This window comes from Mastigoproctus giganteus, chromosome 3, assembly GCF_048544385.1.
Source record: "Mastigoproctus giganteus isolate SK-2022 chromosome 3, ASM4854438v1, whole genome shotgun sequence".
In the NCBI taxonomy this organism is placed as follows: domain Eukaryota; kingdom Metazoa; phylum Arthropoda; class Arachnida; order Uropygi; family Thelyphonidae; genus Mastigoproctus; species Mastigoproctus giganteus.
In genome coordinates this window covers 206,789,183-206,808,064 of record NC_143577.1, presented here as the reverse complement: position 1 = coordinate 206,808,064, position 18,882 = coordinate 206,789,183, and the positions used below count along the sequence as shown (strand labels likewise).

Here is an 18,882-nt window from a genome sequence, read left to right as displayed (position 1 = left end):
ACCACTTAGCAATAATTATGAGAGCATCCTTGGATTCAGAGGAACTCCCCAGGAACTGGAGATGTGAGAGTGTATCCCTAATTCCCATAGGTGACATGATTAATTACAGGTGACATAAAAGGGTGACATGATTAATTACAGACCTGTTAGTTTAACTGCTGTTCCAAGGAAAATAATGGAGTCACTGGTTAAAGAAGTAATGCAGGATCATCTAGACAAGGCTGCAGTTATACTTCATACACAGCATGGGTTTATTAACTGGAAATCTCGTCTGACCAATCTGATTTGATACCACAATGTGGCCATAAAGGAACTGGATGAAAAATAATTTTGATATCATATACTTGGATGTCAGGAAAGCTTCTGACCTTGTTGCACATATAAGACTGCTGTACAAATTAGAGCAGTGTGCCATTAAGGGAAAGTTGCGGCTATGGACAAAGGGATGGTTGAGTCAGAAAACACAGAGTTGTAATCAATGAACACTGCTCTTTGTGAATTAATATTATTAGTGTAGTCCCCCAGGTTTTGGTGTTGGGCCCATTGTTGTTTTCTATAATTATCAATGATACAGATGAAGATAACCAAGGTATGCTGCTTCAACAAGATCTAGAAAAATTAGGTAGATGGGCTAAGAAAAGGAAACTGAAGTTTAACACAGACAAATGCAAAGTACTGCATATGCGTAATAATAACACAGCATAATGTATCAACTGTTTCGTACTACAATCAGGGTAGTGGAAAATGAAATAGACCTGCAGTAATTGTGCAGTCAGATATGAGGTTCTCTGAGCATTGCAGACAGGCTTCCAGGACAGTTCATGTGGTTTTGTCAATGATATACAGGAACTTTTCTAACAGGGATAAGGAGGTAATTATCCCTTTGTACAAGGCCATGGTGAGGCTGCATTTTGAGTACTGTTTACAGGTCTGGAGGCCTCATTTTAGGAGCGATACAGTTCTGCTGGAACAAGTGCAGAGAAGGGCAATGAGTTTGGTGAAGGGAACAAAGGAGTGTTCCTACCAAGAAAGGGTTCAATTCTGAAAACTGCAATGTCTGGAGACTAGTCACCTGCAAGGTGATTCAACTGAGGTCTTTAAGGCTTTGAATGGATTGAGCAAGCTCAATGCTGATGGGATTTTTCCTCTTGTTCAGATTACACAGCTGAGGGAGCATAAATTCAAATTGAAGGAGGATGGTTACAGAATAGATGTGCGGAAATTTGTCTTTAGTCGGCAAGTGGCTAAAGACAAATTTAGTGGAACAAACTACTTCCATCTATAAGTTCATTTAGTGGAAAATTACTGGAACAAACTACTTCCAACTGTAAGTTCAAGGAAAATTTATACAAACTATTGAAGGGAATGGATAAGTGATATGAGAAAGTTTTTTTTTTTTTTTTGGCTGATGCTGTATAAGCTTGCTTTCTTGCATTATTTGCCATTACTAATGTTAATCTCGTTATACTTTGAATAAGTAACACTTCCCCAGTAGAACAGAATAGTGTTACTCATTCTCAGTGGGTACCACCACACAGACAGCTGTTTCAGGGCTATCTGACCCCTTATCGGCAAGTGGGTAGCTATGCCAATGGTATAACAAATGACAACCTAGTTGTGACTTAATTTCACAACATGCGAGGTGCTAAGTGGGGTGTAGTTCGGTACACATAGGATTAAGGGTTAAAAATCCTCAGACTGCGAGAAGAGTTTACTGTCATATTATTTAGTACAACAGCATCATTTCTGTACACTGTAAACCAACTAAAGTTGTGCAGTGGAATCATTATGAAACAGGAGAATGTAAGATTAACTGATGAGATTAGCAGCAGAGGAGAAAAATGAATGGGATGAATATTAATTAGCAGAGGAGATGGAATCCTACAGCAAGTACACACTAGTCTGCAATCAGGTTACTAAGGAAGTTAAACAAACTAAGCAGATTATGAGTTCTTGGCTAAGAAAAGTAGCGAAGAATTCTTTGACTGTGTTAACAATAGAAGGAAAAGGATGAACATTGGCCCACTACTTATGAATGGCATAACTATTGATGATCCTGTTCTGGATGTGGATAAACTAAATAAATATTTTGTATCTTCATTTTTGTGTGAATAAATTTTTCTTGGGGATGAAAAACACTAAGTTACAACCCAGGAGCTAAATGATTTTATTATAACTGAGAAGAAAGTGGAAGAGAATTTGCTGAAGCTAAAAGTAAATAAGGCACCTCAGGATGATGGGATTTATCCAGTTATATTAAAAGAATAACCAAAACAGGTAAGTAAACCCTTGGCCATAATTATGAGGTATCCCTGGATTCAGGGATACCTCATAATTATGTGATGAGGTATCCCTGAATCAAGATTATGATACCTCATAATCTTGTTCCTATAAACTGGAGGTGTGCAAATGTGTCTCCTATCCACAATGGGGGGGGGGACAAAGGATGCATGAGCAATCATACATTTATTGACCTGTAAGCTTGACTTCTGTTCCAGGAAAAATAATGGAGTCAGTGGTTAAAAAAGTATTGCAGGATCACCTTAACAGAAATAAAATCATGCAGAAATTATACAGCATAGCTACTATGATGTAGTAACAAAGAAAATTGATGCAAATAATAATTTTGACATAATATATTTAGACTTTGGTAAACTTTTTGATGCTTCCACACGAAAGATTGCTAAACAAATTGGTATAATGTGGCATTAAGGGCTTGGTTTGATTTAGTTTGGTTTAGGTTTTTATGGTGCAAAAACAACTATGGTTATAATGTGCTTCGTCACAATTAATATTTAAAAAGGTTGTGAGAGAGAGAGACCCTTAATGCCCCAGAAGACAGAGGGTTGTTATAAATAACATTGCTTTCCTTGGACTAATGTTATTAGAGACTCTCGACATTCAACATTTGGCTCCTTACTGTTAAGCTTAAGTTTAAGTTAGTAGATGATACAAATGTTAGCAAAGTGGTTAATGACAAGAATTGAGGCATATTATTTCGACAAGACCTGAATAAATTAGGCAGATGAGTTGAGAAGTAGCAATTGAGGTTTAAAATTGGTAAATACAAGGTACTGCACATATTTGTATCAGTAATCTCAGAATGACATACCAATTAGGTAGTAATTGGTAAGGGTACACTCAAAGCACCCTTGGAGTAATTGTACACTAAGTCCTCTGAGCAGTGCAGGCATTCTGCTAGAACACTCAAGAGATTCTGTCAATGATATGCAGGAACTCTGCTAGAAGGGACAAGGAGGTAATTATCCCACTGTATGAGACAGATATATAAGGTTTGTTTTTTTTTTTTTTTTGGCTGATGCTATATAAGACTGCTTCCTTGCTTCATTTGCCAGTTCCACTAATACTACTACTAATAATAATAATAAGCATATGCAACAGGTTACAACCATCCCAATCATCGTGTCAACCACCAGTATGGTGCCAAAGACCCTACATAACAGCCTAGCAGCAATAAGTCTCCCAACAAACACCTACAAGGAACTCCAGAAAGTCACAATCCTGAACACCTGTAGTATAGTCAGAGAGTTCCTCGACCATCAGTAACACCAGACACAACAACAACCCTGTGCACTTGGTATTTCTGGTAATGCCTTATATACAATTAAACACAGCAGTTTTAAAAAAGCATATATTGTACAGCTCATGAAATAGAGAGAATTAAATTTTTCAATCCTTCCGCAACAAAAAAAATGAGTAAATAGCAAGTTATGCATAGCAATGAAATAGAATATTTTAAAAAATTATATGAAAAACAAACTGTGACTCAAATATTTTTAATAATTTTATTAGGAATAAAATATCATTACTTTTTATATACAGTTTAGTTACACATTGAAATTTATTTCATTCAACAACAGATAAGAAGAGGTAGGGTTCAATTAATAATGATTCTAGAAAACAATTCCCACCATTTAAAGACAACAGTTGAAAGGGTTTAGTTAGTAGTGTTAGTAAGAAATGTAGTACTTAAAATCATATTACAGAGTTGTATTTAGACAAATGTGTTAAGACCTTCACCAGCATCTCATGAAAGAGGATTAGCCAAGCTGAAACAAAAGTGTTTTTACCATAATCTAATGCAGGAAAATCTGCTCTAAGAAGAGTGTCTAGATCTGGGCCCAGACTACTGCATTCACACGAGGAATGGTGTTCGTTACTGTCACCAGCTTCAGGATCTATTACAAAGGGTGAAAAATCACGAAATAAAAATCATAAACTTTAATTGATTTTTCTACGAAAAACAGAAAGAAACTTTTTAACATTCTTCTTTTGCGATAATATCTGTTCCTTCCAAAGTTTATCTCTTGAATAATGAGAATTCTTTGAAATGATAAAATACACATCCTGTAATAATCATGCCACTGCACCCACTTAATTTCTTTCTCTCCACACATACATACCTCTAACCCTGTGCTGCATATCAATTACTTACCTTTATTGCTTTTCAGGGGGCAACACTGTTGCACTTGACTATTGTTCTAGAACTACTTATTTTAAGTGGTTAATGATGGTAATAAAGGTATGCTACTGCAAACAATATCTAGAAAAAGTAGGCAGATGGACTGAGAAATGGCAATTGAAGTTTAATATTGAAAATTGCTAGGTACTGCACATGGGTAGCAGTAATAACATACCAACTAAGGGTACTACACTCAGAGTAGTGGAAAATGAAAAATACCTGAAGGGTAATTGTGCAGATGGATATGAAGTTCTCTGAGTATTGCAGACAGCTGTCAGGACAACTCATAGGGTTCTGTAAATGATATATTGAAATTTTTCCAGCAGGAACAAGGAGGAGATCATCCTATTGTAAAAGGCAAAGGTCAGGCCACATCTTGAGTACAGCATACAGGTCTGGAAACCTCTGTTTAGGAAGGGTATGGATCTGTTCGAATGGGTGCTGAGAAGGGCAAACAAGATGGATGAGGGGAACAAAGGCTTCAGTTCTGCAAACTGCAGCGTCTGGAGGGTAGGCACCTGTGAAGTAATCTGACTGAGGTGGTTAAGGCTTTGAATGAATTGAGCAAGCTGTGCTGATGAGATTCTTCCTCTTGCTCAAACTACACACAAGGAGGCATAATTTCAAACTAAGGAAGAATGATAGCAGAACAGTTGTGCAGAAGTTTGATTGTTGGAACAAACTTCCATCTGTTATTGTTATTGTGGAAGTGAACAGTTTGAATAAATACAAAGTGTTCACTTCCACTAAACAAACTACTGGAGGGAATGGATAGGTGATGGAGAAGGGTTTTTATTTATTTATTTAAATATTTGGCTAATGCTGTATAAGCTTGCTATCATTATTTGTCACTACTAATGCTAAATGGAGCATTACCATCATTTTGCATAAGTCACTAGTTCACCATGTTTGCAGGCTAATGTATTAACCACAGAAGTAACTGTTGCAACCCTGATTACGAACACATACACAATACTACGCTATCTATTAGATAGCGTAGTATTGACATTTAATTAATTTAATTTATTGATCTTATAAATTTTAAGTATCATGCCCAAAACTAGAGTGGCAAAGTAACAGCACAAAGTGGCAGGAGTGCTGTGACTCGGGGGAAAACTGAGGGGGAGGTTATTCTCCAACGCATCACAGCCTAAGAAAATGTGCAACTTGTGAAATGTTTGCCGAACTCTCTGGAATGGAACATGATATAGCCATGGGGGATGTCTTTGTGTGTGCGCGATGTAAAAAGTGTAAGGAAATCAGGCGACAACTCAGCGTTGTTATGGGCCTATATGACAGCTTGAAGGACAGGGTGGATGTCTTCGAAGGATCTAAACTGAGGGGCCCATCAGGCTCTCAGCTGCTCACATCAATGCAGGAGCTTGCACTTGGTCATCATGCAACACAGCGGCAACTCCCAAGGGAGAATACGCTGATCCCACAGGAACTGGCAGTTGTTGGTGATTCTATTATCAGTGAAACGAGGAACATGCTTTGTAAAAAGGATAGGTGGAACAGGACCAGGGTATGTCTGCCAGGGGCAAAGGTTGATGACGTTGTAGAATAGATATCATCTTTTAAGGGCATAAAAGGTGATATAGTTGTACATGTTGGCACTAATGATATTAAGAGTAAGAGACGGGCAGAATTACTTAACAAGTACAGGTCACTGATGAAAAAAAGCCATGAATTAGGGTTGAATTTGAAAGTGTCTGCAATTCTGCCCAGACACGATAGGAGGGAATATATGATGAGAGCCCTGTCGATCAATTCGGCCCTGGAAAGATTGTGCAGGGCTCAAGGGGTAGAATTTTTTTCAGCCTGGTCTGTACTTGTTAACAGGAGAGACTGCTTCTACAGGGATGAGATACACTTAAATAGAAAGGGTGCAAGAATGTTTGCTGATGCTTTCGAGGCAGTGTTAGGTGGGTCGGAAAACTGCTAGATTGGGGGGATACAAGGACTAATAGATTAACAGTAGCCACTGGCAGAGGAGAAAGTGATTCTTGCACTCCTTCTATTGGAATGAGCCGCAGCCTGGAAAATAAAATGCAGGATATTTCAGAGACTGCTGGGAATCATGGGGGTACAAGTGAACACATGGGTTGTGTTAGGGTGGCTAAGAGGAAGAGCAGGTGCATGTATACTTGCATGTACACCAATGCTAGGAGTTGAGTAAATAAATTTGATGAATTTGAGGTATTGCTCAAAACATCAAAGGCAGATATTGTTGGTATTTCAGAGACGTGGTGTCACACAGATATAAGGAATGCAGAACTGGAATTTGGGGAGTACAATGTCTACAGAAAGGACAGACAGGATAGGAAGGGAGGAGGGGTTATGCTATTAGTTAAGAAACACATAAAATCCAAGGAAGTGAAGCCAGTCGACATCGCTGGACAGTGCAGTGTCGAGTCAGTTTGGTGTGACATAAGCATTGGGAGATCAAAATTGAGAGTGGGAGTGTGCTATAGGCCTAATGACTCTGATAAGTATAATAAGAAACTGTACAGAGAAATAGAGTGGGCCAGTAAATCAGAGTGTCTTATAATGGGGGATTTTAATTTCCCAGATATTGACTGGAATTTGGGGGCTGGTCACTCACACACTAGCAAGGCTTTTGTGGATTTATTGGATGATTGTTTTCTACATCAGCATGTTCGGGAGGCAACTAGAGGGAGTAATACTCTTGATTTGATTATCAGTAGTGATTCTTCATGCATTAAGAATCTGCAGATAAATGAACCACTAGGTGGCAGTGATCACAGTGTTCTGAAGTGGGAGTTACTCAAAGAGGTAACTACCATTAGGGGTAAAGGGAAGGGGTATTGCTTTCGTAAAGGCGACTACGATGGACTGAGACAGTATTTAAATTCTATACAGTGGGATCAACTGATGATGTTACCAACAGCAAATTCAAAATGGAAAGCATTCAAAGAACTTATCTTGCAAGCTACTAGGCTTTACATACCAACTAAGAAATATTGTTCAAGGTTTAGGCCTAAATGGTTGTCAGATGAACTAATGAGACGTGGCAGAGAAGAAAGATGCATGGGATACATACAAATTAACACGTGACACAGATGCCTATGATAGATATAAGTTGATCTGTAACCAAGTTACAAAGGAGGTTAGGCAGGCAAAGGCAGATTACGAGAGATCCTTGGCAAGGGATGCGAAGAAAAACAGCAAAGAGTTCTTTATTTATGTAAACTCTAGAAGGAAGGGGATGAATCAGATTGGTCCACTTGATATCGATGGGTCAACTGTTGATGACCCTGCTCAGGTAGCTAACAAACTAAATGAATATTTTGCATCGACATTCACGCATGAGGAGTTATTCAGCGAGGGGAATGCCAGAGGTGTACTCAACTCTAGCAGTAAGCTAAAGAATCTTGTAATAACTGAGAGTAAAGTGGAGGAGAAATTGTTGAAGATAAACACAAGAAAGGCACCTGGGGTGGATGGGATCTATCCAGTTATATTAAAGGAGGCAGCAAAGGAAGTAAGCAAACCCTTAGCCATAATTATGAGAGCTTCCTTGGACTCAGGGGAGGTACCCATGGACTGGAGATGTGCAAATGTGACTCCAATTCACAAGGGAGGATCAAAGGCTGACACAAGTAATTATAGACCTGTGAGTTTAACTTCTGTTCCTGGAAAATTAATGGAGGCACTGGTTAAAGAAGCACTGCAGGATCATCTAGACAAGACTTCAGTTATAGCTCGGACACAGCATGGTTTTGTTAAGGGGAAGTCTTGCCTGACCAATCTGATTGGATACTATGATGCAGTTACAAAAGAACTGGATGCAGGGAATAACTTTGATATTATATACTTGGATCTTAGAAAGGCTTTTGATACTGTTGCACATGGAAGACTGCTGCACAAATTGGAGCAGTGTGGCATTGGAGGCAAATTGCTGCTATGGATAAAGGGGTGGTTGAGGGGGAGAAGACAGAGTGGTAATTAATGGACACTGCTCATCATGGACTAATGTTATTAGTGGAGTCCCTCAGGGTTCAGTATTGGGTCCTTTATTGTTTTCTGTACTTATAAATGATATTGATGATGGTATATCAAGCTTAATGTCCAAGTTTGCAGACGATACGAAGGTTGGCAGGGTTGTCAAGGACACTACTGACACTATGCTGCTGCAACAGGATCTGAAAAGGTTGAGCAGATGGGCTGAGAGGTGGCAAATGAAGTTTAACATTGACAAATATCAAGTACTACATATGGGAAACAGCAACCCCAGAGCAACGTATCAACTCTGTGGTACTACACTGACAGTGGTAGAGAATGAAAGGGACCTTGGGGTGGTTGTGCAGACAGATACGAAGTTCTCTGAGCAGTGCAGACGGGCTGCAAGAGTAGCTCATGGTGTATTGTGAATGATATATAGGAATTTTTCTAGCAGGGATAAGGAGGTGATTATTCCCTTGTATAAGGCAATGGTCAGGCCACACCTAGAGTACTGTATACAGGTTTGGAGGCCTCATTTCAAGAAGGATGTAGAGCTGCTGGAACGAGTACAGAGAAGGGCAACAAGATTAGTGAATGGAACAAAGGGGTGCTCTTACGAAGAAAGGCTTAAGTTTTGCGAATTACAATATCTGGAGACTAGGCACCAGCGAGGTGATCTGATAGAGGTGTACAAAGCCTTGAATGGTTTGAGCATGCTCAATGCTGATGGGATTCTTCCTCTAGCTCAGAGTAATCACCTGAGAGGGCATAAATTCAAATTGAGGAAAGACAGATGTAGGATAGATGTGCGGAAATTTGCCTTTAGCCAGCGGGTAGTTGGTAGGTGGAACAGACTTCCATCCCTTGTCGTGGAAGTTGATAGCCTAAATAAGTTTAAGGCTCAGCTGGACAGGTATTTCGAATGAACAGAGGGGTGAAGTGGAAGTGGTTATTTTTTATTTATTTATTTTACTTTATTTTTTTTTTTTGGCTGATGCTGCATAAGCTTGCTTTCTTGCATCAAATGCTTCTACTAATGCTAATGCTAATGCTAACATAAGAAAAGCACCTGGGGTGGATGGGATCTATCCAGTTATATTAAAGGAGGCGGCAAAGCAACTAAGCAAACTCTTGGCCATAATTATGAGAGCATCCTTGGACTCAGGGGAGGTTCCCACAGACTGGAGATGTGCAAATATATCCCCGATTCACAAATGAGGGGGAATGAAGGATGACACGAGTAATTACAGACCAGTTAGTTTAACTTCTGTTCCGGGTAAAATAATGGAGTCACTGGTTAAAGATGCATTGCAGGATCATCTGGACAAGACTGCAGCAATAATTCAGACACAGCATGGGTTTGTTAAGGGAAAGTCTTGTCTGACAAATCTGATAGGATATTATGACGTGGTTACAAAGGAACTGGATGCAAAAAATAATTCTGATATCATATATTTGGATTTCAGGAGAGCTTTTGACACTGTTGCGCATGGAATAACGCCTATTGTACAAATTGGAGCAGAATGGTATTAAGGGTAAGTTGCTAGAATGGATAAAAGGATCGTTAAGTGGGATAAGACAGATGGTGGTAATCAATGGGTGCTGCTCTTCATGGACTAATGTTATTAGTGGAGTCCCACAGGGTTCGGTGTTGGGTCCACTGTTGTTTTGTATATTTATCAATGATATTGATGAAGGTATATCAGGCTTAATGTCGAAGTTTGCAGATGATACAAAGGTTGGCAGGGTTGTTAATGACAGTAATGGCAGTGTGCTACTGCAACAGGATCTAGATAATTTGGGCAGATGGGCTAAGAAGTGGCAACTGAAGTTTAACCTTGACAAATGCAAAGTACTGCATATGGGTAAAAGTAACCCCAGAGAAACGTACCAACTGTGTGGTACTACACTTAATGTGGTAGAAAATGAAAAAGACCTGGGAGTAATTGTGCAGGCAGATATGAAGTTTTCTGAGCAATGCAGACAGGCTGCCAGGGCAGGTCATGGGGTTTTGTCAATGATATATAGGAATTTTGCTAGCAGGGAAAAGGAGGTGATTGTCCCTCTGTATAAGGCAATGGTCAGGCCACGCCTTGAGTACTGCGTACAGGTCTGGAGGCCTCATTTTAGGAAGGATGTCAATTTGGTTGAGCGTGTACAGAGAAGGGCAACAAGATTGGTGAGGGGAATGAAGGGATCCTCTTACCAAGAGAGGCTTAAGTTCTGCAAATTGCAGTGGCTGGAGACTAGGCACCTGCGTGGTGATCTGATTGAGGTGTATAAGGCCTTGAATGGGTTGAGCACACTGAATTTTGATGGGATCCTTCCACTTGTTCAGATTACGAAACTAAGGGGGCATAAATTCAAATTAAGAAAGGCAGATGTAGAATAGATGTGTGGAAATTTGCCTTTAGCCAGCAGGTGGTTAATTGCTGGAACAAACTTCCATATGTCGTTGTGGAAGTTAATAGGTTGAATAAATTTATGGAGGAACTGGACAAGCATTTGGAGGGAATGGTGTGATTTTTTTTTTTTTTTTTTTGGCTGATGTTGCATAAGCTCATGCACTTTCTTTCTTGCATCACATGCACTACTACTACTACATTACAAGTAAACCAGCTGCAGTGCACAGGGTAACTGAATGAAGTGTTTTTTCCCATTTTAAATCTATTTCTGAAATCAATGACTTCAGGATTTACTCATCCCATTTTTTTGGCACCAAACTCTTCACTGGAAAGTGGTCAGCCTGAAACTCTTATGACTCTTCTTCCACTCATACCATCCAATTACAACCAACAGTTATCAAAAATGTTTCACGGCCAAAGACTTATCTTTAGCTGAAAAGATTATTCTTATCAATTTCTATTTTATGATGAAATTGTGCCGAAAAATACAAAAGATGGAAGTGTGCAATACATGTGCACAAATGTTTGTGCAGTGAAAAGGGCCACACTCAACAATGACTAAAAAGGTGTGTCATCAGAGTTGAAAACAAATGATTCTGTAGTTGATAAAAATTGAAATAGAAGACAATCAAAACCACATGTCAAAGAAAATACTGCAGCAACTTTCATCCAAACCTGCTATATGAACCATTTCATTTATCATTTAATAAAACTGAACACTATTTAAAAAATTAACTAGTTCTCAGAATGATGCTAAATTGTCTATGCACATAATGGTGCTGTGCATTCTAATTCAATGCAAAGCACCATTACATGAGTAGACTATATCCCTTTTCTTGTATACTTTGAAATGCTACGTGGTACTTATATGATCTCTAGAGAACTGGGTAAGTAAATATATACCTTTTACTTTTTATTATATATTTATTCAATTTAATTATAAAAATATACCCCATAAATGATATGATATATATATATATATATATATATCATTTATGGGGTTTCTGTATGTTTTCTGTATATCTACTTTTTTATTATAAACAAGTATTATATCTAATATATGTTTATATATTAGATATATATGTTTATACATTAGCTATATTAGATTATACTTTATTGATATATGATACAGAAATTGATTTTAAGAAATTTTATAAAATGTATTAATATTTTATGGGATAAAATCTTATCAAATATAAAGATTGTCTTATAAAATATAAAATAATTTATTTGATATTTTATTAACATATTATATGATATAAAATCCAATACTTCATGATATTTTGAATTTTTATACCTATTTTTGGATGACTGTTTTTAGCAGTTATTCTTACCCTCCCCTCATGACCAATGATTCAAAATAAAGCAAAAGATGTGTAAATAAATTCAGTTAGCCTGGTAAGAACAGTAACTAATTTAATGAAAAACAGTAACTAAGATTAAGTATCAGGAGCTTTTGAGATTTAAGTATCGCTTCGTCAGCTGTGTGAATACATACATAAAATATAAAAATATGAAACCTTACAAATGGAAGGTGCAGAGCATGGTCGTGTTGAGTAAAAAGTGAGAGCATGCACGAGGATGTGCGAATGCTAAAGCATCATAGTGCAGAGCTAGGTGATTGTTGTAGATACATGGGCTGAGTGCCAGCATTTGTCATGCTGTAACACTACAGATTCCATAATTGGGCATAGCCACACGCCTCCATTGTGGTTAAAAATGCTATGACAACCAGATATGTGCAGTGACTCAAACCGCAGTCATTGATGTAGTGGCAGGTTTGGTCAACCACCTCGGTATCATGTCTGGGATCGAGGTCCTGTTGCATCGACCAATAATGCTCTGCAACCACAATGTGTAGAGCCATCTAATCGAATGGCCCTTTCATGTTCAGAGATGCAATCCTGGAGCCTTCTGGCAGTTCCTGACATAGCAGTTGCCACAATCATGGCATGTGATGCAGTATATTGTACCGCTGCGTAAAAGAGGGAGGATGGGTGTCTTCACCCTCAAGACAAGAGATTGCAATCCTCCATCGGGAAGTTGCAGGCACTTTATCTAGTACCCACGTAAGATCTTAGAAATGTGATCTGAAGCACCAGGGTAATATGGGATGTATGCGGTATATGCTGTCTTATCGCTATGGTGGTGGGGCTTGGCCGTGCAGCAAGCTCACGAGCTTGTAGGTCGCACTTGTCCAAGACATAGGTGTGATAGCCACAGTTGGTGAGGTCAGCTCTTACCTTAGAAATTTGTTGTGCCAGGGGTCCATGGTGTTAGAATGACACCAGACTTGAGACTAGTGCATGCGCAGTACTGAACAGGTGGCAGGGGGTATGCATTGTGGACCTGTAGTTGGTAAACTGGCTAGAGAATATGGGCTTTTGGTATACCAAAGTTTCCAGACTTGAGCCTATGCGCTTCACCAAGACATCCAGGAAGGAAAGGGTGTTGCTTGACTCTAATTCTATTGTGAACTGGATGGAGGGAGATAATAGTGAAGACGTCGTCGATGTATCAACACCAGAGGGTGATGGGGACTGGCAGGTTCAGGAATGTGTGTTCCTCCAACTCCTCCATCACAATGTTCGCAATGAAGGAACTGACAGGGATAGCCATGCTATGCCATGCCATGCAGTGCATTTGTCTGAAGAGAGAGTCACAAAACGTGACCATGCTGTTGGACAAGCACAGATATCCTCCATGGATAGAGATGTTCTGTCCAGTAAGCTGGCATCTCTATTCAAAAGGTGCTCGGTATATATGATGGCTTGCTGCACAGATATGGAAGTAAATAAAGAAACAACGTCAAATTATGCCATGATCTTGTCTTCGGGAATGGTGAGGTGTTTGGTAAGGCGTAGGAATTCCTTACTGCTTGAAATGGTGTGACTGGTATTTCCCACTAGGGGTGTTAGTGGATGGGTGACATATTTTGACAGTTCGTATGTTGAAGAATTGCAGCAAGAGACAATTAGTCTTAAAGGAATGCCTGGCTTTTGGTAGGCCATAGAACTGGAGAGCTGGCAGCCCGTGGCGTGTAATTGCCAACATGTGGACTTCGAAATCTTCCCGGACTTGAACCAATCGTTAACTAACTTATTTATCTTGGATTCCAATCACTCCAAGATTTTGATGGGAGGGTCCTGCACTGGTTTATAGACGTTAGGATTGAGTAGAAGAGAGAGAGAGCCTTACTTAGATACTCAAGGAGATTCCATCACAACCGTATGGCATCCTTTGTCAGCGGGTAGAATGGTGATGGTATTGTCATTCTTGATAGAATTAAGGGAAGCATGTTGGCAACAGTTGAGATTAGAGGCAGTAGGGCAGACATACTGAAGAATTGAAGCTGTCTTGAAGTGAATTTCTTTCGCAATTTCTTTGGGAGAGGCAGGTCAAGGATGAATCTAATACCCCATAGCAAGTTGTGTGATGGGGGGTTTACATGGTAGAATAGCAAACTTCATACTGAAAGTGAGGAGTTCGGTCTGGTCATCAGATAAGCATTTGCTGCTGAGGTTTAAGAGAAAGTGAGAATGGTCTGCTGAGGGATCCTTGCGGGTGTTGGAAGTATGAACCTCTCAGAGTAGGCCAATGATCTTATGCTGTTGGCGAGAGCAGTAAATATCGGATTCGCGGATAGCCTGGGAACAAAGAGTGTGAATCAGGATTGAAAAGGTTAATGGAGAAACCAAACCTCTGAGTTCCTGGATAAGTCTGGAATTGTTGATAGTGGCTCTCTGCAGCTCTAGGTGTAGGTAGCCAATCCATATTCTCAAGGTTCGAAGGCCAAATTTGAAACAGGCACACTTTTCATATGGAAATGGTTGAAGTGATTTGACTTGCGTTGATGTGCGAATGAGGGTGCTGTTTGTTTTGAGCTATCAAGATGAAGGATTTTTGCAGCTCCACTGTAACACTGATGTATAAGGGTCATGAGTCGAACGAATGAAATTGAAGAGGCCTGTGGTGCCGGATTCCATAGATTAGTAAAGAAATTCAGTTTGCCTGGAAAGAACAGTAACTAATTTTAATGATAAACAGTAACTAAGATTAAGTAACAGTAGCTTTTGAGATTTAAGTATCTCTTCGTCAGCTGTGTGAATAAAAAATAAAATATAAAAATATAACACGTTACAAATGGAATGTGCAGAGCGTGGTCATGTTGAATAAAAAGTGAGAGTGTGCACGAGGGTGTGTGAATGCTAAAGCATCCACAATGCAGAACTAGGTGATCGTTGTAGATGCTGGGTGCATACACGGACTGAATGCCATGAAGTTTCTAAGATAAGAGCTGACCTCACCAACTGTGGTTATTCCATCTGTGTCTTGGACAAGTGTGACCTACAAGCTGTGAGCTTGCTGCACATTCAAGGCTCCCCCATAGCGACGAGACAATGTCTACCGCATACATCCCGTATTACCCAGGCACTTCAGATTGCATTTCTAAGATCTTACATGGATACCAGATAAAGTGCCTGCAACTTCCCGATAGAGGATTGTGATCTCTTGTCTCAAGGGTAAAGACACCAGTCTCCCTTCTTTTACTTAGAGGTACAATATACCATATCACATGGCACAATTGTGGCAGCTGCTATGTGTGGGGAAACTGCCAGAAGGCTCCAGGATCACCCCTTTGAACATGAAAGGGCCATTTGATTAGCTGACTCTGCATACACTGCAGTTGCAGAGCATTACTAGTCAATGCAACACGACCTCAATCCCAGATGTGATACCGAGGTGGATGACCAATTCTGCCACTACCATCAATGACTGGGGTTTGAGTCACGTATCTGGTTGTCACAGCATTTTTAACTGCAATAGAGGCGTGCGACTACACCCAATTATGCAGTCTGTAGCATTACAGCATGACAAATGCTGGCACTCAGCCCATGTATGCACCCAGCATCTACAACAACTGCACTGTGATGCTTCAGCATTCGCACATTCTCATGCACACTCTCAATTTTTACTCAACATGACCATGCTCTGCACTTTCCATTTGTAAAGTTTCATATTTTTATATTTCAATATCTATTCACACAGCTGATAAAGAGATAGTTAAATCTCGAAAACTCCTGTTACTTAATCTTAGTTACTGTTTATCATTAAAATTAGGTACTGTTCTTACCAGGATAACTAATTTCTTTACTTGTTTGTTATTTGGTTTTTAGGAGCATTAGCAACTAAGGCCATATTGCTCCGGGAAATGCGGTGGTCATTCCCTGACCTTTCCGCATCTTCCGTATTTGGTGGCGACGGGCTCGAACCACGGTCTAATCAAGAAGCGGGTGCTATGCACTGCTTCTCCTTCCCACCTGGCTACGGAGGTGCCTTCTTTACTTGTCTATGGAACCCGGTACCACAGACCTCTTCAATTTCAAAGCAAAAGATATCTATGAAAATCTGAAAACTCATAAGATCTGCAGGACTACACAATGTAAAATTATGCAGGAAAGCTGTTATTGCATGATTTGGAAGCAGCTGAAAGTTTCATCAACTTGATTTCTGAAATTACTGAGCTGGGGGAGGATACGATGGTATGAAATGTTCAACATAGATGAAACAGGAGATTCTGTTTCATCTATATTGTATACTGGAAGAAGATCTTTTATTTTTTTTGTATTGAAAAAGAAGATTCCCTCACATACATACTTTGCAATTGAGAAGAAATTTCCTGATTTCCAAACACTGCTTAACCTATGTAATAATACAACTGGTGACTATAGTGAAAATGTATCAATAGTGAAAATCCATAGGCTTCAATGATGTTTCAATCTTCACTGCAGGGATTTTGAAATCAAATAAGAATGCATGGCTTACTGCAATGCTTTACTAGGACTGGTTTCTGCACTACTTTTTACCAGATATGTGAAAAAAATTTGATGGTAAGGCAATGTTAATCGTTGCCAATGCTTCTAATCATTCATATAATATTGCAGATTCTTGCCCTAAAATGAAAGTTGTGTTCCTTTCCCCAAATACCCTATTCCAACCTATGGATCAAAGGGGCATTTTCACCTTCAAGCAGGATTATTTGAAAAAAACCATGGCTTAGGCAAATTCTACTACTAGTGTGGGGAAGGAAGCAGCAACTCTCATGCTGTTTTGGAAAGGGTATACCATCCTTGTAGCAGTGAGAAACACTGCTGAAAACTGGAAAGCTATCAAGCAATCCACTATGGAAGGCTGCTGGAAAAGGCTTTCCCACAGTTTCTCCTTTGTCTGTAACTAAAAAGATTTCCAAAAAATGCAAGAAAATGCCACAGTAAAAATTTTATACATAGCAAAACACCTTACTCGGAAGTGAATATTGAAGATGTCAGCCTTTCTCATAGAGAATGAGATGTGAAGTCTTCTCATAGAGAGATCATAAAGCTACAACCACAAACACAAAATAAAGAAAGGGATGACAGTGACGATAAAATCTCTAGCATTCTTCCAAAGAGCCTGAACCTAAAAAAGTTTAAGAGAAAACATGAAGTAGTATAAAACATATGGAGGCAGAGGATTCTGATCCCAGCACTAAAAGAAGCATTGATGTTATTAGGAATGCTTCATGATAGCAATTTTCTATAAGGCTCTTTAATGATGAAAAGGAGGAGGCAAGTTGTAAAATTTCTTTGGGTGTATTTTTCAAATAGGACAATTTATCAGATATTATAATAACTGTATTTATTTATATTCTGTTCTTAAAGTAATATTAATGCTTGCCAATGCTCCTAATCATTTATCTGATATTGTAGATTCTTGCCCTTAAATTCAAGTTGTATTCTGTTCCCCAAATACCCTATTCCAACCTATGGATCAAAGGGGCATTTTCATATGAAGGTGAAAATGGTAAAAACATGAAACCTTCATATGGTTTCATATTTCTTTTAAAAAAAAAAAAAATTATTTGCAAATCATCAGGAATATATCTAGGCAAGCTACTTAAGTTTATATGAGAAATTTATGTTTATTTCACATACATCTGTTTAATGTGTAGTTTTGAGAAATGCATTTTATACATTAACTGCATGTTAATATGCCACATGAAATTTGCCTTTAGCCAGCAGGTGTTGATTGGTGGAACAGACTTCCATCTTTTGTTGTGGAAGTTGATAGCCTAAATAAATTTAAGGCTGAGCTGGACAGGATTTGGAACGAATGGAGGGATGAAATGGGAGGTTTTTTTTTTTTTTTTTTTTTTTGGCTGATGCTGCAAAAGCTTGCTTTCTTGCATCATATGCCTCTGCTAATCCTAATCTGTAGCAGAGAATTTTCAGAAGACTTAAACTCAATATTATTGATCCTAATATTAGGTTTTTCTAATATTAGAAGAATCAGCTATGTCATCAGATGAGAAAGAGGACATCTTAAAAATGTCAGAGTTGGATTTCATAGTTTTATTATTATTATTACTAGCCATATAGTGCAAGGCTTACGCACCAGCTAAAAAAAAAAATTTTTCAGAGAGTGTGTGTGTGTGTGTTTTTTTTTTTTTTTTTTTTGATTTGGTAGTTGTTGGCGCATCGGCTTCTGTGGCCATATTGCACCTCCCAAGGTTTTTGCAGTACTTTGATCCAAGCCCGAGGCGGGAATCGAACCCGCGACCTTTGGGTTGCCGGGCAGGTACTTTACCCACTCGGCTAGCCCGGTCGGCGTGTGTGTGTGTGTGTGTGTGTGTGTGTGTGTGTGTGTGTGTGTGTGTGTGTGTGTGTGTGAGTGAGTGAGTGAGTGAGTGAGTGAGAAGTAGAAGGAAATCACCAAGAAAGAGAAAAAATGATGATATTCAGGACCCTAGATGTGCTAAGCCCATACTCACCAGATACCACCATTACACCATTTTTGAATCCAAAACACGGGATTTTTCAGTTTCCAGAGCCATAAAATATGGTGGTAACCATGGCTTATTTCTGTATATAGAACCCAAAATAATCATCAAGTTTTTAGAAAGTATATATCTTCATTAAATCTAAACTAATTAAAACATTATCATAGGTATCCTTTATGGGTATTTATTATCAATTTCTGTAACAAAGC

At 39.0% G+C, this 18,882-nt stretch overlaps 1 protein-coding gene across 1 annotated transcript in view; it reads right to left on the bottom strand.

The window, feature by feature from the left end:
• The window catches only part of LOC150088630 (ral GTPase-activating protein subunit beta), a 522,786-nt gene that overhangs the window by 299,929 nt on the left and 203,975 nt on the right, over positions 1-18,882 (bottom strand). The window contains exon 14 of the mRNA XM_090369596.1: positions 4,092-4,199. Coding sequence (XP_090225722.1) covers positions 4,092-4,199 — 108 coding nt within the window. The remainder of the gene's footprint in view (positions 1-4,091; positions 4,200-18,882) is intronic.